A 25,625-nucleotide genomic window follows, 5' to 3' on the forward strand; every position below is an offset into this window, starting at 1 on the left:
GCTATAAAAGCTGTGGAAGAAGAAGCAGAAATTTTCGGGAGCTTCTCAGGGTATTCAAAGAGAAAAAACGCAGATAGTCATTAACGAGCACGTCGACATGTTGGATAACAGAGTAGTGGAGAGTGCAAGCTATTTGGGGGTTACAATTAAAGCCGATCTCGATGCCATTGTAGATGACAATCTACCAAAAGTAGCACTTGAATACATTTGTTTGTGTGGACCGCTGAAGGATTGCAAACACTGTGTGTTTCACCTTTCTGGGGAGCTCCTTGGAATACCGCTAGCTATTTACTAGCTGTCTCTGACATGGAATAGCAGTTTTTAATTTACCAGAATACATTCTCAAGTCGCCGATGTAGTCTCCCAAGGGTCATTCAACATATGAATTCACTGTCCTTTAGATGGTCTAACAGATGTCTTTACTATCAAGACCGAAACATCGACAACTACACCTACTTTCTTTAAGAATTGTTCACCTGAGGATTATTTTCTGTTCAAATCAGTCACAATTTCCTTTTGTACATACCATTTGAAATAGGTGTCCACATCAGGGAAAATGAGATGCTTATAACAACAAATCACTGCTGAATCTTAGTCACTATGTGTTGATTTATATTTATATATGTAATAGTTTCGTGTACCCTCTTAAAAGTTTTACATTATAAATTTACAATTCAAAAAGCTTACATACGAGTGAAATAATCTGTGGTAGATTTGTTCAAATTGGAATAAGTCAATTTAACTTCTCAAATAACGCAAAGTAAGCTACTGGATAGAGCTTACAACCAGTGTTTGCTTATAGATGTTAGATTGAGTACAGGGAGAAACTCCCTTGTATGCACATTTACATGCCAATATACTAACTGCCCCAAGCCTCCAAGAGTCTATTAGGTTCCCCACTCCTCCTTCTACCACACAAATTAGAAGACTTATTTTTCAGAATGCTGTTCCATTTGAGCTTTAAGGAATCTGCAGCTAGATATAGTCTCTACCAGATAATGTGTTATCGAAGTTAAGTAACTTGTTCATCTGATAGAGACTTCTAGCTGCAGATTCCTTACCTCTGAATTAGAAACCCAAGCCATACTCTCCCAGCGGTAGGTTGCGGACCAATTCCTCGCACAAGGAAGTCCTGCAGGAACGAGCAAAATGCCAGACTCCGAGGGCCTGACTGTCCAGGCAGTAGTGCTTGGCAAACGTGCGCAGAAAGGTTCCCATGTTGGTGCCTGACAGATGTCCAGGACTGGGACACCCCGAGCCAAGGCTGTAGTCGCAGCCTTTCCACTGATGGAATGGGCCTTTAATCCCTCAGGTGCTAGCTTCTTAGCCAGGGCATAGTAGATCTTAATTGTAGAGAATGACCCAGCAAGAGATTGTCCTCTTCTGCACCGCCTGACCCTTCTCAACACCCACGTACCCCACAAGGGTTAGTCATCCACCGGGAACTCTTTTGTAAGGCCAAGGTAGAACAACAACGCACTTTTTGGGTTCAGATGGTGGAGATTCTCTTCCTTATAGGGATATAGGGGAGAAAACAAGGTGGGCAGGGTGATAGACTGACCCAGATGGAATGCGGTCCCCACCTTTGGCAAGAATGAAGCACTGGTGAAAAGCACCACTTTATTTGGAAAAGAAATCATGTAGGGAGGCGTAGAAGATAGCAGCTGCAAGTCACTCACCTTCCGGGCAGATGTTATCGCCACTAGAACGGGTGTCTTGATGGTTAAAAGCTGGAGGGGACAGTTGTGTTAAGGCTGAAAGGGAGCGCACACAGAAAAGTGAGGGTCAAATTAAGGTCCCACTGCGGCACAACTAAGGGCTTGGGCAGTAACAAGTGAGCCAGTCCCTTCAAAAACAGATTTACGATTGGAGACCTAAAGAAAGAGGGTTAGTCCGGCAACCGCAAAAGAATGGATAGAGCAGAAAGATACCCTTAAGAGTACCCAAAGCAGAGCCCCACTAGGAAAGGGTTGGAATGAATAGAAGAACAGTGAAAAGAAAAGAGAAAGAGGGTCAATCGACCTTTCTGTACTGTAGAATACAAACTTCTGCCAACTGCAGGCATATACCGTCGTAGTGGAGAGCCGCTGGGCCTCCAAAATGAGGCTGCATACTCCTGGAGGAAGGTCAAAAGCCATCAACTGCCTCCGCTCAGTCTCCACGCATCGAGGCAAAGAGTTGACAGGTTAGGGTGGAGGACCCTCCCCTGCTGCTGGGACAGATGATCCTCCTGAAGGGGCAGCCTGATCGGAGGTTCAATACTGATTTTCAGAAGCTCTGGACAACAGAATCTCCTCGCTCAATACGGAGCCACAAGAATGACTTGGGTCCAGTCGTTCCTGATGTTTTTCAGAACCCTGGGCCGGTGTGGTATGGACAGAAAGGCGTACAGCAGGCCTGAGCTCCACCTGCGACGAAATGCATTGTTGAGCAATAGCCGCCTTGAAAATTCCAGCGTGCAGAATTGCTGACACTACTCTCTCTTCGAAGGTTAACAGATCTAACCAAGAATCTCCCCAGTGCTGAAAGGGACCTTGCGCCACAGACAGCTCTCGTGATGAACTAGGCAACGATGGCTGAGTTCATCCAAACTGGCAGTCACAGAACCTACCAGGTGTCGAACTACCAGGGTTATGGCCTGCTGTGCCAGCCATGTCCAGAAACGCAAGGCCTCTCGACAAAGGTTCCATGACATCATCCCGCCCTGCTTGCTGCATGACCACATGGCAGTAGCTTTGTCCAAGAACACCTGCACAAACTTCCCCTTGACAGATGGAAGAAATGCTTTCAATGACAACTGAATCACTCGAAGCTCAAACAAACTGATGTGGAGCCTCTGACTTCGCCGGAGACCAGTGTCCCCTAATCTCCACCACTCCCAGATGGCTGCCCCATCCCAGAAGTGACATCTGTCACGACTGTGAGATATTGTTGGGGAAGGAAGAGGGGTCTGCTGTAGACCCATTTGCGGTTAGTGAACTACCTCTGCAGATCTCCTGCAGTTCCTTCCAAGATCTGGACCACGTCGGTGAGATTTCACAGATCCTGCGCCAACTGGAACTTCAGGTCCCACTGCAGAGCCCGCATACGCCACTTGCTCATGCTTTACCAACAGGATACAGGAAGTCATGAGGCCCACCAGCCTCAGAGGCAGTCTTACGAAATCCAGGACAGAGGCTGAAACATCGGAATCATAACCTGAAAATCCTGGACTCGCTACTCAGGAGGATAGGCCGGAAACTGTACAGTGTCCACAACAGCCCGATGAAAGTAAGCGTCTGAGAAGGAGTTAAGTGTGACTACGGGACGCTTATAGAGAACCGCAGCGCATGCAGGAGGTTTGCCGTAGTCTGAAGGTAGGAGACACCAGCCTGGGGCGAGGACACCTTCAACAGTCAGTTGTCGAGGTAGGGGAAGACTGACACCACACCTGTGCAGATGAGATGCCATCACCGCCATCACCTTGGTGCACTCCCGAGTGGCACTGGTAAGGCCGAAGGGGAGCACTGTAAACTGAACGTGCTTGTTGCCTACCTTGAACCGCATGTAATGCCAGTGGCACAGCAGGATGGGGATGTGAAAATATGCATCGGGTAGGTCCAACACTACCATCTTGGTCTAAGGCAGACAAGACCTGAGCTAAAGTAAGCATCTTGAAATTCTCCTTCTTGGGGACGAGATTGACGGTCTGCAGATCTAAAATGGACCGCAACCCTTTATTCTTTTTCGGATTCAGAAAGTAGCAGGAATAACAGGTGCTGCCTACTTTTGAATCAGAGGACCCTCTCTATAGCTCCCTTGGCCAGGAGAGTTATAACTTCCTCTTGGAGCAAATTTACAACATCCTCCTCCAGCGGTTCTTGATTTTGCAGAATGGGAAGAGGAAAAGAAAGGAAAGGCAGAGAATAGCCCTCCTGAATGATCTGCAAGACCCACTGGTCCAATGTTATGGACTTCCAGTGAGGAAGATGATTATAGATTCTCCCACCAACTGGAGTGGAGTGGTCCTGCAGAATCACACTAGAAGTGCTTCGAGGCTGCGCTGACGACAGCAGGGCGGTCAACAACTTGTGGATTCCATTCTTTGGACAGAATGAACCAAGTTTATGCCCCTGCACAACTTGGGAAGTCTGTGCAGGACGATGGCTTGGAAGGGGTGACGCGGCTAGAACCCTCTTCAATTGCCACAAAAAGGTAGAAAGCTAGACAGGCCATGAGGTGTAGAAGAAAGGCCCAAAGATATGTCTGTATCTTACGAGTCCTTGAACCGCACTAGGGCAGAGTCTGCCTTGTCCCCAAAAAGATGGGCTCCATCAAACAGCATGTCCATCAAGTTTGCCTGGACATCCCCTGAGAAGCCAAATGTTCCAAGCCAGACGCCATGAAATTGCTCTGCCCAGCGAATCAGTCGTGTCAAGGCTACACCTTATGATGAATTTTGCGGTATCTCTCCCGTTCTTAACCACCTGAAAGAGCACAGCCCGGGATTCCTCCGGGAGTCGAGGCAGCACTTGCGCTACCGTCTCCCATAGAGAGTGAGAGAAACAGCACAATAAGCATGCAGTATTCACCTACCGCAATGGGAGGCTGGATTCCTCTTGGATTCCCTATCCAGAGGGGCGGAAGGAACGCGACTAGGGACATAGAAGCTGCACCACCAAAGTTTAAGGGGTGGAGTGTTGGCTAAGGAACTTTGGGTCGCCCGGAGCCAGGTGATAGAAGCGTGAAATTGTGCTATTCATAGGAGTCCCTGTGCTAGGCTTGGACCACGTGCCTAGAAGGACATCAGTAAGTGATGACACTCCCCAGCACACGTCGAGGGTGTGTAAAAATTGTTTCACAGTGCACAATATCAGCACAAATTGTACGAAATAATTAAGATTCTCTTTTTCTTCTTTTATGTTGTTTATCTTCAGACAGCCGACACGTGTTTTGTCGCATACATGGCATCAGTAAGTGCCTCATTGAAGTGCAAAAGGGGTTCAGAGGTGGAAGTCCAAGGTTGAAGGACTTCGGTCAGGGGATTTCTCCTGACATGCACTGAAGGCAACTCCAGTCTGAGGACCTCGGCTGCTTTCTTGACCACCATGGACTGAAAAAGGGGGTTAGGCCCAATCGACAGGACCCAGGAAGGGCCTTTTAACATTAAGTTTAACAAGAAAACCTGGAGTCCTAATCATTTATTTGAAAGAAACCACACTATTTGCTTTTAGTGGTTTGTGTTATTTATTTTACCCTTCATTCACTATTTTAAGAATTTATTTTGTGGAAATTCTCTTTCAACAAAAAAAATCAACATTCAACATTTATGACATTATTATATTCAGACGGTATACAACATTCCACGAAACAGTGTACTTACGGTGGCTCTACACCAGAAAGACACAGACAAAAATTTGATCCTGCACTTTAAAAGTGCACATCCAAAAAGCCTAAAAGAAAACCTCCCGTATGGACAACTGCTACGTATACGTAGAAATTGTTCATCCAAAACTGATCTCGACATGTTTGCAGGGGAATTTTGCAATCAGATGCAATTGAGAGGTTACCCAAAGAAAATGCTGAAACATGCACAAAAGCGTGCATGGTATACCCTCACGGGAGACACTCTTGCAAAAAAAGACAAAAGCACCATTAAACAGACTTGTTTGTGTGTCGACTTTTGGTCCACACACAAATAAGTACAAGCAGATCATAATGCACAATTGGCACCTACTAGAAAATCTTGAAGTATATTTTGCACGACCATTATTTGCAATGAGAAACAATAAAAGTATTGGTCAAGAGTTAGTGAGATCAGACATCTTCCAAAAAGAGCCGAAAAAGGATTTATGCTCCCAGTGGGGTATGAAACCTATAGAAGGCCACCACAAATGTGGTAATTGCATAGCATGCAAGTCTACATTGGAGGGTAAGGAATTCACACATGAGAATATAAAATGGAAACATACAGGCTTTACTAATTGCAGGACAAAGAATGTTGTCTATGCTGTGGTTTGCCCTTGTAAAAAAATGTATATAGGGAAAACTAATCAGCAAATCAACCAGAGAATAACCCAGCATCGGTCAAGAATTAAAAGGATAGTGATCACTGCTCCTATGGTTGATCACTTTTTGAAGGAAGAGCATACAGAAAGAGATTTCAAATGGACTGTGTTGCTATCATTCAATACATCCAGGAATTTGACCGATGTAGGCACATGGCTACTGCCTAAAGAAGCTTATCTAATCATGAAATTCAATATTGTGCTTACTAAGTTGAACGAAATGTCTGAGCTGTCGAGAATATAAGCTTCTCTGATTCGAACAGTTTGCACAATAAATTTTGAACCGACAATGCATGAATTGGAAGGCTGATGCATCCGCCTGTGTGGCTGCACCTCACTTTTAAACAATGATTTAAATTTGGCAAATAGCGCTACATATTTATCTACGAGCACTCCCCCAAATGCTGTAGCAAACTAAAAAGAGACCGCCACACAACGAAACTGGGCATTACATTATCGCCACAAAAACTACATTTCCCACGAGCCCTGGTGCCAAATCCTCCATTGAACCGGAAGTAACGTAGGTGCATTTCCGGGTCACAACACCGGGAAGAAGAGCGCGTTTAAATGCCGCTGTGAATCCTGCAAAAAGCGTAGATATCATACCCATTCAAGTAATGAAAGGATGAAGTCGCCAGCAAGACCAAAAGAATAATATAGGTAAGGCGTTGAGCCGCGAGTTGAGTAGCGCAGAATTGTAGCTGTGCAGGGCAAGAGCTAATTCGTTGTTTTGGTCTTTATATAGATCGACTGCGAAAACAACCATAAAAGACATCACTAAGAAGGCGCAAGCAGGCAGACACCTAAACAGGTATGGGCTCGGCCGACAAAGACGATAAGGCAACTAGGGGTTCGCAATAAACCAGGACACGAAACTGACATACAGTTTAAATTTACCCAGATAGAGCAGTGGTTTAAAGAGACTGCGCAAGAAGTTAAAGGAAGCCCAAGATCTGGCAGAAAAATTCCTTAAGAGAGAGTACATATTAACATGTTGCTGGCAGCATTTGGGTTGAAAGAAGATAAAAGCCAAGACAATAGGTAGGTTTCAGTACCAGATGAAATTGCCCCAAATGAACTAGAAAGTTGAGAGGAGATAAAGCGACCATTTATTGTTTTTGTAGATATGACCAATATGATTCACAGTAAGAAGCCCTGATGAAAGCCCGTAACTGAAAAAACGAGGCTAGAAAACGAGTCGGCAGACATAATCAATTTATGCATTTGAATGAATACAAATAAATTGTTTCTTAGAAATAAGGATGTAATCAATATTTTGACATTGAATATTTGTTCGTAAACACATACATGCACTAAGAAAAATTGATGTGCTGTTTTGATATACATATATATGTGATATATATGGGTCTAATTTGTCTTTCATTTTTTCTACATGTTGTGGACCTTGAGTTTATGTGAAAGTATTAATGTTGTATACCCTCTGAATATAATAATGTCATAAATGTTGAATGTTGATTTTTTTGTTGAATATATGTGTTTCTCTGAGAAAAGAGAATTGCCACAAAATAAATTCTTAAAATAATGAATTAAGGGTAAAATAAATAACCCAAACCACTAAAAGCATATAGTGTGGTTTCTTTCAAATAAATGATTAAGACTCCAGGTTTTCTTGTTAAACTTCTTGACCACCATGGCATAAGATACCCCCTCCTCTGTAGCCACAGTTGGCGGAGAGAGCATGCCAGTATCTTGGGAATTGTCCAGTCCACTGGCCTGCCCAGGTTCACCATACCAGTCCATCTAGCCTGCAGGAACATCCTGGTGTTCTAAAGGGTCCAAAGATCCCTCCCAATCCTATCCCATGTCTAAAACATGTTTAGGTGACAACATAGATCCCCTGGGTTTTATCCACGTCGGAATCAACGTAGAGCAACTCAGCTCAGTCTCTGGGTTGTTGGGGATAAGGATGGGGCTAGAACTGCCAGAGGGCACCAGCAGCCCCAAATCCACCGACTTCGGGAAAGGTCGCGATGGCATGACCGGTGCTGTCTCTGATCCGGGTTGAGTCACTGAGGCCCAACAGCGCAGTGACCGGAGCCGATGATGTTGAATCTGATGGTGCCCAGCCTGACCCTGCGGGGCCCGGAGGCTAACCAGAAGTGTCGGCCCGCTTGAACACAAAGCCGCTTGAACACACAGCGCTCGGCCTCTTAAAATTATTTCATTTGAGCGGGGTTTGCACTGGCACACAGAAAGGAAGGGAGGTCCGAAGTCCACCCTGGCTCAGGCTCTGCATAAACATGCCTAGAGCGTTGTTAGTCCTTAGCTCAACAAGTGAGGCGAAGACAAAGTCTTCTTGGACTTCTTACTTTTCTTATGCTTCTTTCCTGAGTGTCCCAATGACCTAGAGTGTGACGAAGAGGATCCGGGAGCGGTATCACAACCTCCTCTTCTTTGAACTAGATCGGGACCGCCGCAGAGTCTTGCTGGATGGTGTGGACTGCTGAGCAGCATTGAGCTTTATTGCCCGCTCTCATACAGCACAACTGTTTGAGCACAACTTTGAGTCATGGTCACAATCGAGACACCAAAGACAGACTAGATGTGGATTCGGTTACTGACATCATGCTGTGACAGGTATTGCACGTTTTAAACCCTGTTTTCCTCGAAGACATCCTTCGTACACGAAGAAAAAATGACAAAGTCGCCCAAAAGTCAGAAAAGTCTTGTCAAAAAGCGACAAAGGGATAGCTCCTCTCCGGAATGGTGCTTAACTGGCACAGACAAAAAGAACTGAAGTCCCCACGCCTGGGTGGTGCCTATATAAGTGACCGCAATGTCATAACCCACACTAACGACGAGGACGTCACACGGAGCTGAATGGAGCCACTCAAAGGGTATAGCTTGAGCAAACGTTTCCAGATCCAACCCAACACCTGGGAAATTTAAAGGTAAGGAATCTGCAGCTAGAAGTCTCTATCAGATGATAATGGTAGATGCCAATGAACCCCCAAATGTAGGTTTGGCTGGATAATCATCAGCAAATCTCCAATTAAGTGCTCCGAATCTGTTAGGACGTTGTAAGTAAACATGATTTTGGCATTGCAACACTTTTGTGTTCCCTGCCATTTTATTCTTGGTTAAGGAATATCAGGACTTGAGTCTGGGTTCTCAGTAAATGAAGAGTGATTCGCTGGAGAGAACAAGTTGTGGTTGAATTCCCCAGAAACAATTACAAATAGCTGAACATACATTTCCATTAACAAGGCCAGCTCTTCTAATATTTTGTAATACTTATGCTTTTTTTCGTGAGCTGTGGAGGAAAGTATATATATACGAACAGGAACCTTGCGGCAGATCAGCTTATAATTAAAACAGCCAATACATAATCTGCAAATGATTTAAATGTTATACTTCTCATGCAGAGTTTCTTACTGATCAATGTTGCCCACCCACCACTTGGTCTCCCAAGGTCGTTCTTTTTTGCTTTGATATTGTGCCTAGTCTTGTTTGAGATTGTTAAGGTAGAAGGGTTCCATGTTTCTTGAAAATATAATACACAATGATCTTGAATGAAGATTGATAGTCCCCCCCCCTTCACCTCCACCCCCCTCAAGTGATTCAACTGCCTATGGTATTCTGGGAAATTCCAAGATATAATTGAAAACTAATTGTAGAAAGATTCCTGTGGTCTCAAGATTAGGAATACTGATTGTTTGTTGGTGGCGGCGGCGATTGACTTGTTGGTTGCAAGTTCTCTGGTCATAAAATTGATTACACTTTAAGTGCGGTTCCTCTTGCTTTGACTTGTACATTTTTAAATGTAATATTTGCACCTGGGCCTTCGTAAAGCAGGATGATTGTCAGTGAGCACGACATACTGATGTGATTTCCTGAGACCATGTGGATACTTAGGCTTTTTGGGTTAAGATATAATTCCCTAACCTGCTAGGGTCTCACTCAGTGCCCATATCCTTTGGGCTACGTTTTGCGTGGACCATGTAGTTCTGGTGGTTTCTAAATGTGAGGTTTTTTGAAGCATCGAATAAACCAAACACTTGACACCGACTGAGAATAAAGATCTTTTAGGTTGCCAAAATAATGTATTAACTTCAATATGTTCTGATGACTTAATATGTTGTGAGGGCCTTCTGATTTGCATGATGGTGTAAAATCTATTATGCTCGTCTCCTGATTGGGGGGCAGCTCAGTTTTAAATATATGTCGATACACAGTAATATAAAATAACGCATACTTCTACCACAAAGTTAACGTTCGCAAGTACCATTACAACACAATTTGTTTCTACACATACCATTAGATAGCAAGTTCCTGGAAATGCTTTTAAAATGTCATTACAACGGATCCCCTTACCCCGCATACTTTTCCCACACATTTTTTGTATTAAAAAACACCCCAACACTACGCTAAATTCTACATCCAAATACACTACCCTACACAACACAAACTCAACAACACTACCCTAATCCCTCAAACACTGTCACCACCACGCTACACGCAAGCACGACCCTGCACAAACCCCTCCTACACTACCATACACCCTAAATCACTACCCTACACTACTCAAACACCACTACACTACCCTAAACACTAAGACACTACCCCCTGCACGACCTTCCCCCACCCCTGTCCCTACACTCTAACACTACCTGCACGACCAACCTGATACTACCCAAAACCCTAAAACACTACACCACACAAACACCACAACACTACCCTAAACCCTAAAACACTACCTCCTGGACTACCCCTTCCCCCAGACCTGTCCCTACACTCTAACACTACCCTTCACGACCCACCTGACACTACTCTAAATCACTACCCTACACAAACACTCCCCTTAACCACTAACCCAGCACAACCTTCCCTCACCCCCCAGTCCTGTCCCTACACTCTAACACTACCTACATGACCCACCTGAGAATACCCTAAACCCTAAAACACTACCCTACACAAACACCACAGCACTTCCCTAAACTCTAAAACACTACTCCTGCACGACCCTCCCCTTTCCCCCAGTCCGCTCCCTACACTCTAAGACTAGCCTTCACGACACCTCGACACTACCCTACACAAACACCACAACACTGCCCTAATCCCTAAAACCCTACACCCTGCACAACCCTCCCCTGACCCACACTCCTATGCCTACACACAACACGACCCTGCACGACCCTACTTTAAACCCAAAAACACTACTCCTCAAACACAATAGCACTACCCTTAATCTTAAAAGACTACCAACTGCACGACCCACCCCCTAACCTAAACCCTTTAAAACTACACAGCCCCTCTTACCTCTCTCTTCTCGTTGTTACTCTCTTCTCCTTCCAGCTTCCTCAGAGGGGCGGTGCTCGGTGCATGTTGTTGTGAGGAAACGGAAGAGCCTCAGTTTCCTCACAACAATGTGGTTCGCATTACAAAGCTTGCGTTGTAACAGAGCATGCAATGTAATAACATGCGTAGTAAAGGCTACGCATTGTTACAGCGCATGCGTTGTTACGCTTGGGTTGTAATGGTATGCGGAGTAAAAGTTGGGTACTATGGCTGTTTACCCATTCTGAGTGATTGTTTTAGCACCCCAATGTGGTCCATTTGTAGCTGCCTTATGTGGCTGCTCTCCATTTGACTGTTGCAGGTAAAAGAACCTTCTGTTAGATTCAGATTTCAATCTTGGAGAATCTCTTGATACCAATATTGAGTGAGTGGGACTTGAAGTAAGGTATGTCAGAGGGCTTGGCTTCCAGTGATTTTGTTATCCTACCCACGTCACTTATGATCAGTTGGAGCAGCTCAGAGTAATTTTTTTGCCCAGGAGATAAAATTGCATTAGTTTGAATGTGTTTTTTGATTGTGATTAGGACATGTAATATGCGCCCTTGACTGCGAGGCTTCGCTGTATGATGGCTAAGGTATTGACAATGAAGTACTGGAGGTAGTTGGCAATGCTAAAAAGATCGCAGTAATGGATGGTAGATACTTATTGGCCATGCATGTTGCTATTGTCATGTGTGAAGTAGGAGGGGGCTCCCTTACTGCAACTGTAGTATTTTTAATCTGTTCATCGTTTCGTGGATGGAATACTTGAGGTTTATTTGCCGTTTCGACTTTTCTTGAGTTCTCAGCGGTTATGGTGAATTGAGGTTCACTTGTATTAGAGGCAACGGTTTTCGCTAATAGTTTGCTAAATATGGGGAATTTTTTCCTTGGCTCTGGGATGATTTGACCTGGATTGCTCGATTGGGACCTAAATTTAAAGCAAGTGTTTTAGTTTCTTGAGGCGTCTCTTGCTTAAGTAAGGAGCAAAACCCTCTAGGTCTTCATGTGTGTTGGAAGGTTTGTCATAATTGAATCCCGGTTATAAAGTTGTTGGGGCTTGAGTAATTTGATTCAATTGCGGCAACAGTTCCCTCTGCTATAGAAGGTGATAGATGGATCTTCGTGGGATCTGCTATAAGGTTTTTATAAATTTTACTGGTAGAACTTGTAGTGAGTCAACAATATTGTCTAGCCGCTCAAGGTTTAAGAAATGCAACCCGCTCAGATAGTAGTGAGGATTTGTTCATTAAAATGTCTGACATCTGTTCTTTCTATAGAAAAAAAACAGATTTAAAACAAAATGTCTGACATCTGTGACAATGTAGTACTAATTGCTCCCATTAAGGTCAACACAGGAAAAGTCGGCGTGGACCTTTTTCTCTCAAGGATTTAAGTTCATGTTTTCCACCGATCAAAGGAAGATAGTTTTGATCTGACCCTAGATCTGAATTATTGGGTTTTGGAGCCTGTTCGTGTGAGATAGTATAGTCTGAATTGCCTAAAAGTTCCAGTTACTGCAGTTGGTCAAGTGGTATGGAGTTATTAAAAGTCAACTGATGTTTCAACTTGATCAATTTGAAGGTCAGTATACGAGTTTCTGCTGCACAGGACTCTTCGCAACCAAAGATTGAATCAGTTTCTGAGTTAGGTTCTGTGTTGACATTATTGGTTAAATCTGTAGTGTCTTGAGTTACATGGTTTACTACAGAGTCAGACCCCAAAAGCATAGCAGTAATATGAAAAGTCATAGTAAAAGCATGTGGATTCACAATGGATACAGAAGATAGGCTGATGGACTAGTTCATGCCCGGAGACATACCAGAGGAGAGATCTTTTTATATATATATATTCAACATGCTTTTAAATTGGGCTGCACACAGGAGAGCTACTTACAGGTAGCTGGAGAGCTACAAGTTTCTCACAAGCTACTCGTTGGAGAAGCCTGCATTATACCCACCAGAGAAAATCAGTAGCAACCAGAAAGAACCAATGTAAATTAGAATGAACCAGTGGAAATTAGCAAATTTAGAATAACAGGAACAGATTGGGATCAGTAAGGTAATCTGAAACAATTGCGAGCAAGTGGGACCCAGTGTAAAGAAAAGGAAACTAGTATCAACAAGTGCAAGCTTTTAACTACAAGTGGAAATAAGTAAGAACCAGAAACAACAGAAACCTGGTGTGAACCACTGTCAGGATGCCCTTCCATCAGGGATATTGGATCATGCATAGAACTAGTTGGGGCATGCAACTTCTCAAATCAGAGCAATGAAAAATTTGAATGCCCAAATACTAGACCGATAGTTTAATACAGGCATATAGGTTTTACTCACTTTCTGATTTCAAGACACTTCCACAACAGAAGGGGAAAGCCAGTATTTAAGCGAAAATATTAAACATTGAGCTAGTATCTTGCAATGTCCCATTAGCTGTTGTTGCTCTATTTGTCGTATTTCTTCGCACCAGTTATTGTGTCCATCACATTTGTTGTTTTTTCAGTTCCTACGCATCAGAAGACTATGTCTCTGATGTTCTTTATATAGTGTCCATGATATTGCCGGGAATCCTCCTGCTTCTGCGTCCTTCCTCAGCTCTATCCAGTCTGGTTAGTGGTGATGACTAGATGATGACTCCTGATATCCCGGTGAGCTGAGGGTTCATCACAGAAACATCCGCCACAAAAACTGCTATGCAGTGGATCCCAAAAACTCCTACGACCAAAGCCATGGGGCCCACTCCCAACCCACGCAGCCTAGACCGATAATAAAGTCAAGACCTGCGCTCGTCTCCCATTCGCTCGTCCCATCCATTCCCAGGTTAATTGTACAGTAAATTAAGGATGATGAGGGATTTCAAACCAAGAACCTGACCATATCATGCTTTTACAGTAATATTTTATAATACTCTTCGTACTGTACGCATTGTACTTTACAACCAGTATTACGATTATAGCAGTTCATTTCCTCTGCATGAGAAAGAAGACTGTTCAATAAATACCTTTTTATTGAAAACGCCAGTCTCTCTATTTCTTTGCACCTCTGGTGAAACGAAGCATGCACTATTGACTGAGTGAAATAACTATATATTGTTTCCGCGACTCTAGAGATACATTTCTTATTCTTGGGAAACAAAGTTGTCATCTTTATGCGGTTGTCAGAAACTAATCCCTTCTTGTTCATTCGAGAAAGTTTCTAGTGACCTCTGAACTAGCTGGCATTCACAATTAAGTCTAATATATTCAATAGAAACCTAGTAGACTTCAGTCCTACAACACTCTGTCATAGCAGCGTTTGTGGGAGCATTCTGGAACTTGCCTGATTGTTGCTGACTTTGCCGCTGGGGAGCCCGGGTGGAGGGCTCTTGCCATTCTTGCTGTCTGACTTTCTGGGGTTGCCGCCTGCCTCCCGCTGCCCGCTCCCACTACCATCTGGGGAAGCACCGGCCGACGCGTGGAGTGCAGGTCAGGGGACTGCAATCCCCAGCAGCCCAGGGAACCACGTGACCGCATCCTAGCGCCAGGAGGCGCATAAAACTATCGTCGGCCCTGCTGAGCGGGGGGAGCATTCTGGAACTTGCCTGATTGTTGCTGACGTTGCCGCTGGGGAGCCCGGGTGGAGGGCTGTTGCCATTCTTGCTGTCTGACCTGCTGGGGTTGCCGCCTGCCTCCCGCTGCCCGCTCCCACTACCATCTGGGGAAGCGCCGGCCGACGCATGGAGTGCAGGTCAGGACACTGCAATCCCCAGCAGCCCAGGGAACCACGTGACCGCATCCTAGTGCCAGGAGGCGCATAAAACTATCGTCAGTCCTGCCTCGCGGGACGCCGGGCTAGGCCCGGGCAAAGGGCGGGCCCTCTGTGGCCCTCAGAGGCCAGAGGAGGTCGGGTCGGGGCACACCTCTTGGTTGGTCTCTTGGGACAAAAGACATGAACTAAGGTATGCTTAATTAGAGACCAACCATCCAGAGCCTACCAACGAATGTTCCTGTTTATTTTTTCCGTAGCCCCTTAGTCTTCCTAGATATCCATTGGTCTCACACAAGGTGTGTGCAGTTGGGTCATTAGCTTGTCGCACCATGACCTCTAAAGAGTCAGCCTAACAATCTGCCACTCAAGGAGGGTCACTCAAGGGGACACTGGACCTATATTTAACTAGGGTAACATCGGCTTTTGAGTCAATAGAACATAGCCTCCCTAAAGACACCATAGGTAGCAAACGATCCCCTCCAATCTTAATTGACTCGCCGAACTCTTTATTACAGAGGGAATTAAACGCCATTTGCAAAACCAGGTATATCCCCCATGAACAGGGAATTGAACAATCTAGTTCCACAACATGCCCTACGGGTATTGGAAGCCCTCAGTTTAGGAATTTGCATCAACTTAATAAAAGTCCACTGGAATTCCCAGTCGTTACAATAGATAAAATTACCACTCAGGGGTTAGCACATCCTCAGGTTCTCACCCAGAGCATAAAACGTAAAGGTATGAAACATAAGGGGAAACCATCAAAATACCGTAAAACAACCTTAAACCCCTCTTTGGTTACTGCCACCACCACCCCCGAGACACCCAAAGCAGATCAAATATTGGAAACCCCTATATCCCTTTCACCATCTATTTTGTTGGCCCACTTTGAAGAATTGGTAAAAACCCTATTATCCCCGCTTATCGAAAGGTTAGAGAGAATTGGGGAAAAGCTCTCAACAATAAACGATAATACCAACCCAACTAAGTCAAACAAGCAATCTCAGAGAATTTCTGCCTCAAAAATGTCTGACACGACTGCACACAGCAGAACTGCCCTGAATAACCCATCTGATCCTGTACTATCAGTCATTAAAAACAAGGAGGTAGCCAATGAACTGACAATGGCCCATAGTTCTGTTCCCAGAGCTGGGTGGTCGAAAGCAGGCAAATGTTCTGAGGGGCTGGCCGTGAGTAATAGATCCATAAATTTACCACCAGAGGCAGCACCCTACGTATGTGTCCTCTCGGGAGTACCTGCGCTCGCTACCAGGAAGATTGAAGGTCACCAGGACCTCAAAAACAAAGTCCAGTTTTGGCTGACAAAAAATAGACCGCTTCCATCCAACATTAACGGGACAATCCTAAATGTCAGAAGGGTGGGGTGGATAGGCTCCCGTCCCAAGAACATAGCGGGAGACCTGGTCATTGTCAACTTCCGGGACAACTTGGTCGTCCCTTATCTACAAAGCTGGGAGCCACAAATAGGAGATGGGCCTATATCAACACTCGAACTGTGCGATTTTTACCCAAGAACTGCATATTCGCCAATCACTAGGTGGAGCGTAGAGGGATAACACCGGGGGGGGGGGGGGGGCAGGAGGGGTCCTGTACCAACTAGTTACCAGCAGTTACCCCCCTATAATTTCTAGAACCTACCCCTTGGCCCAGATATGTTACTCTGATAGAACAAGGATATCACTCCTACCAACTTTGTATTGTCTGATTGTAAGGAAAACTGATGTATTTTTACCTTAAATTTTATTGTTATTTTAATGTAAATTAATTTTGTATTTTGTACGCTTTTATGGTTAATAATCTTAACCGAATAAAGTACCTACTGACTGACTGATTGAGTCTTTGATGACGTTATTATGTCCAACCTTACGTCAAACTCGGCACCTCCAAGGTATAAATATGCCCACACTTGCCCAGGCAAACACACGGTGGTTTGGATCAGTTCGACTATCTACCTACACGACACAGCTCGCCGCAGCAAGTGCCGAAGTAAGCCGACCCTCCAGCAGACGCACTGAGAGAGACGCTGTCTTTTCTCTTGCCGAGAAATCCAGCTCCAGTGTTTCCAAGCTACCCTTGCAGGTTGTTGGGAAATCGAACCCTGAGAGAGAGATACCAGACCTCCTTCATTCTAAAACCAAGGTACGGAGCTGATTAGATCCTTAGAGAATTCTTGGATAGATTCTTGGCAAAAAGAATACTGAAACTAAGCTACACCTCACTTACTTCTTCCCTTGTACTAGACCCAGGTTAGGTACACCGGGTAGGCGTATTTTTGAAGCACAGGTTGAGTACTTTTTAGTCTTTATTTATTAATGTATGTATTCTATATATTTTATGGCTTAGAAACCATATCATGCTTTTACAGTATTATTTTACAATACTCTTTGTACTGTACGCATTGTACTTTACAACCAGTATTACGATTATAGCAGTTCATTTCCTCTGCATGAGAAAGAAGACTGTTCAATAAATACCTTTTTATTGAAAACGCCTGTCTCTCTATTTCTCTGCACCTCTGGTGAAACAAAGCATGCACGATTGACTGAGTGAAATAACTATATATTGTTTCCGCGACTCTAGAGATACATTTCTTATTCTTGGGAAACAAAGTTGTCATGTTTATGCGGTTGTCAGAAACTAATCCCTTCTTGTTCATTCGAGAAAGTTTCTAGTGACCTCTGAGCTAGCTGGCACTCACAATTAAGTCTAATATATTCAATAGAAACCTAGTAGACCTCAGTCCTACATCAAATCTTTAGTATATATTATTCCAATGTGCAGAGCCTATTGGGAATATAGGAACTACACTACCCATCGGAAAACATGATCACAATCGGCTCCTCCCCGCGACGCGATATTAGTCTATAAAGTACAAGAGATCTCCCATCATTGCACCTGGATGCCATGGTACATCCTCATTACCCTCACTGACACACCCTGGTCACTGGAGTTAATTCCTACCTCCTACTACAGCGTTGCTCGATCTCTTACGTAGCCTGGTCCTGATGATGACTTTAATTTACTTACAGGTTGAAATGCTGTTGACCTTTTTAGCGCATCCCTGGGCGTTTTTAGGGTTTCACAAAACAAGTTGATTATTTCTTGGACTACAGCTATACTGTTTTGCAACCACTCTTCGAATCGATTTTTGAGTCATTTATTTAGCTGTTTCTCACTTTATTTTCACGTGTCACTTGCGCCTTTCACTTCTTGCACGAGCATGTATGTGTACACTAATGTTTGGGTTACACCCACAATGTAAATAGTGCTGATATTACTATTGCCGTTGAAATATAGACCGTTCTATATATTTCATATAAATTTGTGTCTCCCTCACTAACATTGCAAACGTAATTGATGTCTTACTCTACAAAATTGCCTCCTAAAGTATTACCTGCTGAGACACTGTTCATTGTTATACTTTAGCTATAAGCAACACAACATATTATACGTTTCTTATTGCATCCTTATGGATTACTGTCCCCCGAGTCTGCATGTTTTTAGAGTTCCAAGGTGTTAAAATCCCTGTGTTTGTTTGCTCAGATCTGTTTGATATCAATTGTTTTCATAGCTCTGCTCTGATCAAAGACAGTTTAAAGAACATGGCACTTTGTAATTTTACACAAGCTCAGACGATAATGTCAGCGGTGGGCAAGTCACAGATACATACCTTGATGTTGGCCCACTTTTATGTCATCTTTATACCTTTCTACCAGCATTTACGTAGAGCAGTCAACTGGCTTGTGAAATGTTTGTTTCAATCTTCTGATTTTCACTAGACTTAGCACTTTACTTCTACAGAGCATAGCACTTGACACATTACTGTAGTACTAAAAATAACAGGGTTGGCTTATGCTGTTTTGCAGGCGTTGACAGATTTAATCAAATGTTATCATTCAGTCTTAGAAACTGTAGGCCAAAATTGAGGACTAGCTGAACTCTCTGATTAATGATTTTGGGATTATTATGCTATTGCAATTGTGCATTTGCAATTTACACTAGCAAATACAATAAGGTTTTAAATGTTTTAGCACATTGTAAATAAGAAATGTGTTTGATTTGCATACTTCTTTTAAAAAAAGTGTTTGCACATTAATGGACTTGACTGTCTGATATTTTCGCTGACATGTGCAACTTGTGACATCTGGGTTTTCATTATTATGCCTTCCATGGACATGTAGTGATTTTTTTACACTTAATCTGCAATCAAGATCTAGTTCTATGCTGCAAGTCAATAGATCACATCTAAATGAGCCACAAACCACAATTTTTTCTTTCTCTAGCCTTTTCTACATCAGTTTGCTTTCAGGGTACTGTCACATAAAGGCCAGTCATTTCACCTTCATTCTCACCCCATTACTTCTAAACAAAGAATAACCAGGCGGATATCAATCTTGATCTTGCATTTTGTGCGTCCTTTACCTGACTACAGATTAGAATGTGCTATCTGGTCCTTTACACACGATACATGGTCATTTAAAATCCATGTGAACAGTGGCTGCCGGTTCCTGGCAAGGTGACGGGACGGAGGGAGAGGGGGGACTGGGATGAACAGCAACAACAAAAAATAATAAAATAACTTACCCGTTTGACACTGCAATGCTCCTCTCTGGTTCAGTCACGTGCACTGCATGCACAGGCTCCCAGAATCCCCTGGACCAATCATGATGCTGCACAAAAGCAGTGTCAGGATTTGCCTGAGTGCTGATGATTGCCCTCCCAGGGAGACTGGGAGCCTGTGCCTGCAAGTCTCTCCAACCCAGCAATGCAGCTGGGTTGGAAAGATCTTCAGTGCGCATGAGGGTTTGGCCTACCGACAACCAGTGCACCTACAACTCCCCCTTCTGCCTGTCATCCCTGTGGCCACGCACCCTAGGTGACGCTATGCAGAAAAATAAAACGATAATAAACAGGTTCATTTTCCCTTGATTTGTCAGTTTTTGGCTGTTGGCGGAGGAGCCGCTGTTTCATATGAATTATTATTTTTTACTATATGTTCCCTTCTAACTACTCATTTATCCTTCACATTTTTCATTCACCAATAGCTTCTGCTTTGAAACGTGTACCCCATTTGGTTATTAATAAATCATCAACGACAAACTTCTGGCCAATCTCTCCCTGCTACCACACCCCCTTAATTCTCCAACTTTCTTCACTTTGTCCTTCCAAATATCACATGTAGAAGTTCTATCAGTAGTGTTTCTCTTCACTTTCATGGCCTAAAAAGCACTCCACAGACCAGAGTCGAGCTCACCTCATCATGGTCAATATCCATGTCTCCAGTGATGACAATGCGCTTTTCAATTCTGGTTTCTGATACACCGCCCTTTATTGTCTGTAAAGTTGCATAAAGAAAATAAATGTAAAGAATATACATGTATTTATAAGAGAGGAGCAAGTTGCTTTAAAAATATAAACACAAAAAGGGTTTTACTCCCAACATTTGAAAAGCTCTAGGTTAACAGTGTTTTTCTTCTTTCAAGAACTACTTTTGACTTAATAATGATAGCTCATGAGCTTACTACAAACTATGAAGGAAATTCAGGTTATTTTATATACTCTACATCCTCGTATTTATTAATCATGTGCAGCAGCGTCTAACCACACTTAGCATCTAAAACAGAGTTACTTTTGATCTCCCCTCCGAAAGCAAAAACTCCAGAACAAGAATAAATGGCCAACTTTCCTGCCTTCGATGGCTGCGCTGCCACTATCACAAGTGTCAAATCACTCGCCATCACCCTTGATAATCATCTAAATCTTCACAGTCACATAGCAGCCAAGGCCAACAGCGAACACCACCAACTTAGGCATCTCTTTGGGCATCAGACAACTGATTCCAGATCAAGACCTCAAAACAGTGGGATCTCTCGTTCTCTTTAGGCTATGGAATTGCCCTTCTCTCAGGCATTCCCAAAGTTCACCTATGCCCACTGGGAGCAACTCTACATTCCGCCGCACGCTTAGTCCTAGTTCTCAAGAAATATGACCACATTTCCCCTGCCAACCCTCCAATGCCTCCCTACTGGAGCGCAGGCCCAATTTAAAATCGTTTGCATTACCCACAGAGTGGTGCACTCGTCCTCACATCCCTATCTAAACAAGAAACCGAAAATCTCAGGAGCAATTAGGGGTTCCAGAAATGCCCAAACCCTACTTCAGGAACCCCCCACCTTCAGTTGAGAATAATACAGGAACCAGTCTTTCTCTGGTAGCACCACTAGAATCTGGATCTCTCAGGCTCCTGCACTCTGACGAACCACCTGCCTAGCAACCTTCAAAAATGACTAGAAGCTCCTCCTATTTGATAGACATCTTGGTAAATTCACCCTCGACCAGACCTAAGTACTTTTTCTACTGCTCCTTGATCTGACTTCATGTGAAGGTGTATGTCCTCTGCCCAAGTGTTGTAAATGTCTCTTCTGGTAACAATTGTACACGTCCACTGATGTAAAAGTTCAACTTTAACTACTAGTACAGTAGCTCGTTGTTACCCTGTATACTGTGTATTGTAAAGTGCTCTGATGCCCTCAAGCCATGTCCACACTATATACAACTGAAAAATAAATAAAATTATCAGAAGAAACTATGAAAGGAGTTAGCAATGTGGACATTTGTGATCCTAATACACTGTTACCTAGACACTATAAAAATAGATTTACAAACCTCGATACCACACTTAGAAGGGCAAGCATTGGAGGTATGCACCACAGCCTGGGCTAAACTGTTAATCATGGGATGGTAAGCAAGAGGCTGGAGATTGTGTACATAGGGAAGCTACCTATATTGCTCTCTGTGACCTTTGCTACGCCTGCACATTCCCAGACACCATCCTACAAACTTTATACCTCAAGAGCAACACAAAAATTGTACAATACCGGTGCTAGATTTTGGAAACATATTTATCGAATTTGGGAAGTTCTCTCTCAAGATCTACTTATCATGCATATTTAATTACTTTAAACGTTTTCTAACAAACACACCAGAGGCCTACAGGTAACTGGAAAAATAGAGATCAAACATGAAGAAAAATATTTATAACAGAGTGGGGCAGCAGTGGAGAATGAGATATTTCATGTTTGCAAGACAGGATTAGATGCACTCCTCTTGTAATATAGATTTAGGAGTACTTCAACAAGCCTACTACCTTATAAAGACTCGTCCAAAAGAATATTCTGGCAGTGGACTCCCCAAAAACCATGACAAGAGGATGTTAATCATGCAATTGAGGAAATAGGGTATGGCGAGATGTTTGCTCATCCGAAGAAGATATCTATTGTACAAAAAGCTAAAGTATTAACTGCATTCACGTCTTCCAAATAACAAAACTGGGAAATAGCTGAATTATTTAAACAATCCATGAGGCAGTGTGTACCTTTAATATCTGATTATGGCACAGATTAATATGTTGACTAGGTAAACAATACTAGAGAGAGAAATCTCCTGGCCAGTGTCCGATGTGATTTGCTTGAAGAGTTTCTCTCATTTCCATTAGGCAGAAGCGATGATGTTTGACTATACTTTGCTCATGTGACAAAGCTCTATGCAAACCTATACGCATTTTTTCATTTATAGTAGTTTTTAGCAAGATCATAGGAAGAAACATCTGATTACACTTATACTCAGACTAGGCCTGCTTTCTTTAATTATTTGCTGACTACCCCGTTGTCATCATGCTTAGTCTCCTGATTTGTAGTAAGAGTACAGAGAAAAACAACGCTTATGGGAGATTAAGAAGCGTTTTGTATTTCATTTGTCCGTTCACTTTACACCAAACCTGGGTGAATTTAGTTGAACCTTTGCATTTGTCTATGTCGTGTCCAAATTGTAATGATGTGGAATACCTAGTTGAGCTTAATATGTAGTCTCTAGTTTTGTAATACTAAAAACAAGAATACTTTTAGTAGATAAAAAACGGACTTAGTATTTGAACGGTTCAACAAACCAAGACTGGATGGATTTGGATGAACTTATTTTTGTCATTATTGGTAATATTTCTATTTTATACTTGATCATGAGGGTTTAAAGCAGTTTTTTGAGTTTTTAAACCATAATGAACTTTTTTTTTAACCTGCTGGCTGATAATTAGAGAAAAAAAGATAATTCAACACAAGTGCTGACATTTTTAAACATGTCAGCAATTAGGGGTTATTTATTGTTCAAAGAGTTTCCATAACCATAACAATCTTTACGTGGGTACTTCTATTTCAATGAAAGCTTAATAAACTATACACTATTGCATGCCAATACACTGCTTGCATAGAAATCAAAGATGCTTTGAACCGGATCCAGAAAAGAATATCATTGAGTTGGGCGATTGCTATGCCACTCACACAACAGACAAAAGCATTGCTCGTGTAGATTTACCTTAGTAATGTGTGTGGTTGTAGTGGTGGAAACGGATTCCGATGTGATGGTCTGTGCGCTCATCAAAACACCAGGCTCACTGTCTCCGCTCCCATCAGCCTTTGAGAAGAAAAGCACATACATAACTACGCAGAGAGATTTGAAAGAGTAGTCTAGATTAAAATCCAGAAACGTGGGATCATGGAAAGACATACCTCAAATGGAGTGATTGTATAAAACACCAGTCTATTTGAAAACAACGAAAGCAAGTAATTTGCCTGCCGTGTAAAGGAATTCTATCTGAAGTTAAAGATTAAGTAATTTAGTTTAATTTACAGCAAGAGTGACCCATCTACAAGACACATTAAAAAGACGGGAGAGCAACCACACATTCGACTGTGAGGTGGTAGTACCCTAGGCCCAAATGCATATAAGTGACACACAGGGACACACCCAGAGAGTGGAAATGGCGTTCTGCACGTGCTCCCAAGCCTTTTTATTGGCAGGGCCATGTGTCCTGTGACGCCTGTGCTTGATGGGTGTGGTGTGGGTGTAAACCAGCCGTGAGGGAGTGGCTGTGGCATACTGACAACTAGACCTATGACCAGCAGATCACTACAATGAAAACCTGGGCCATGTAGCGTTGTCGTCCCTTTCTGCAAGCGTAAGAGGAGTGGGCTGGTCTGGCGTATGGAAGTCCTGCCTGAGGCTGTGACAATGACTCTGGAGCTCTGGGTGTGGTTCCGTCCTGGGCTGTATGAGGAATCAATTGATGCGGGTGTCCCTGTTGTAGTGTTGCCACCAACCGGACCGCAAGCGCCAATGTGTCACCCTGTGACCCAAGTCCCACAACATGGCCAACATGGAAGGCAGGGGGAATCACTGACCCTACATTCACCCATACTTCCACACATGAAAGATCGTGGACATGACACATCTGTGTGGATATGAATGTTTATTGAACATTCAGTGGAGTGTTGCAGCTGTAGCAATACAGGGCCATGCAAAGCCCACATTTCAGTTTTTAGCACATGGAGGGCAGCCAGTTAGAGCCAAGCACGTCCTTGGGGGTTAGGCTGCGCCAACATATGTACTTATCCAATCACTCTGCCAATCCCCAAGCACTTATAAATTCACTATACACTCTCTTTGCAGTACTCTAATGATCTAGTCTCTACCCATGTACTTATACAATGACCCAGACAAAGTTATATAACCAAAGTCTTACCCACTGCAAGAGGTAACATGGATGTGTGCGCTGTCCACAGCACAATGTAATATGATACGGCCCAGGGGCAGCATTATGCATACATAATGAACACACAGACACAGTTAGATAATTAGTGAAACTGGGTACGGACACGTACGCTCAGCCCCTTTTTATTACCAGGGTCACATGTCCAGTGACGTCTGTGCTGGATGCGTGTGGGGTGAGTGTAAGCCAGCCCTCAGGGAATGGTTAGTGCTGGCAACAAGTACAACAGTAATCATCGGATAACACACAGAGGTTCAATCATAAAGGGTCCATGACTTGTGCTGCACTTAAGGTACGAGCACCAGATGTGAAATAACACAAAAGATTCTATTGTAAAGGGTCCATGACTTGTGCTGCACTTAAGGTACGGGCACCAGATGTGAAATAACACACAATAGTTTCTATTGTAAAGGGTCCATGACTTGTGGTGCACTGAGGTAGGGGCAGCAGATCTGAAATCATAATCAAAAGATTCTATCATAAAGGGTCCATGAGTTGTGGTGCACTGAGGTAGGGGCATCAGAAGCATTCAGCATGTGCGCAGCCAACAATGATGCGTGGTGCGGGCGGGCTGCACTGGGAGCAAAGTCTGTTGCCTACTGGACTCCATCATTTGCAATCGCGACTCAATCTGAATTGTGAGCCCTGCTGTCGGCAGTGTAGATCGAAGGCAGTAGTCAGCATAGACATCGAGGAATGTTTTTTGTCACTTCCTCTTGACAGAATCCGGGGACAGTTAGTACAGTTCACTCTGCAATTAATAAATCAAAACTGAATTTGAATTGTGAGCTCTGCTGTCCGCAGTGTAGACTGCCATTCAGTGTTCCTTTGGATTTGCACGATGAATTTTGTCATTGTACTAAAGCTATAACTGAAAACCAGTTCTTGAAGTAAGAATACTAAAAGGATAGT

The 25,625-nt window shown here is 43.4% G+C and overlaps 1 protein-coding gene across 15 annotated transcripts in view; it reads right to left on the reverse strand.

Annotated features, from left to right (window-relative positions):
* Positions 1–25,625, reverse strand: part of LOC147708315 (protein 4.1-like) — a 1,681,744-nt gene that overhangs the window by 198,248 nt on the left and 1,457,871 nt on the right. For all 15 annotated transcript variants that reach the window (XM_086927035.1, XM_086927031.1, XM_086927029.1 and 12 more), the window contains 2 exons: positions 23,480–23,578; positions 20,367–20,447 (listed from right to left, as the gene is read on the reverse strand). In XM_086927035.1, coding sequence (XP_086783161.1) covers positions 20,367–20,447; positions 23,480–23,578 — 180 coding nt within the window. The remainder of the gene's footprint in view (positions 1–20,366; positions 20,448–23,479; positions 23,579–25,625) is intronic.

This window comes from Lissotriton vulgaris, chromosome 6, assembly GCF_964263255.1.
Source record: "Lissotriton vulgaris chromosome 6, aLisVul1.2, whole genome shotgun sequence".
Lineage (NCBI taxonomy): Eukaryota > Metazoa > Chordata > Amphibia > Caudata > Salamandridae > Lissotriton > Lissotriton vulgaris.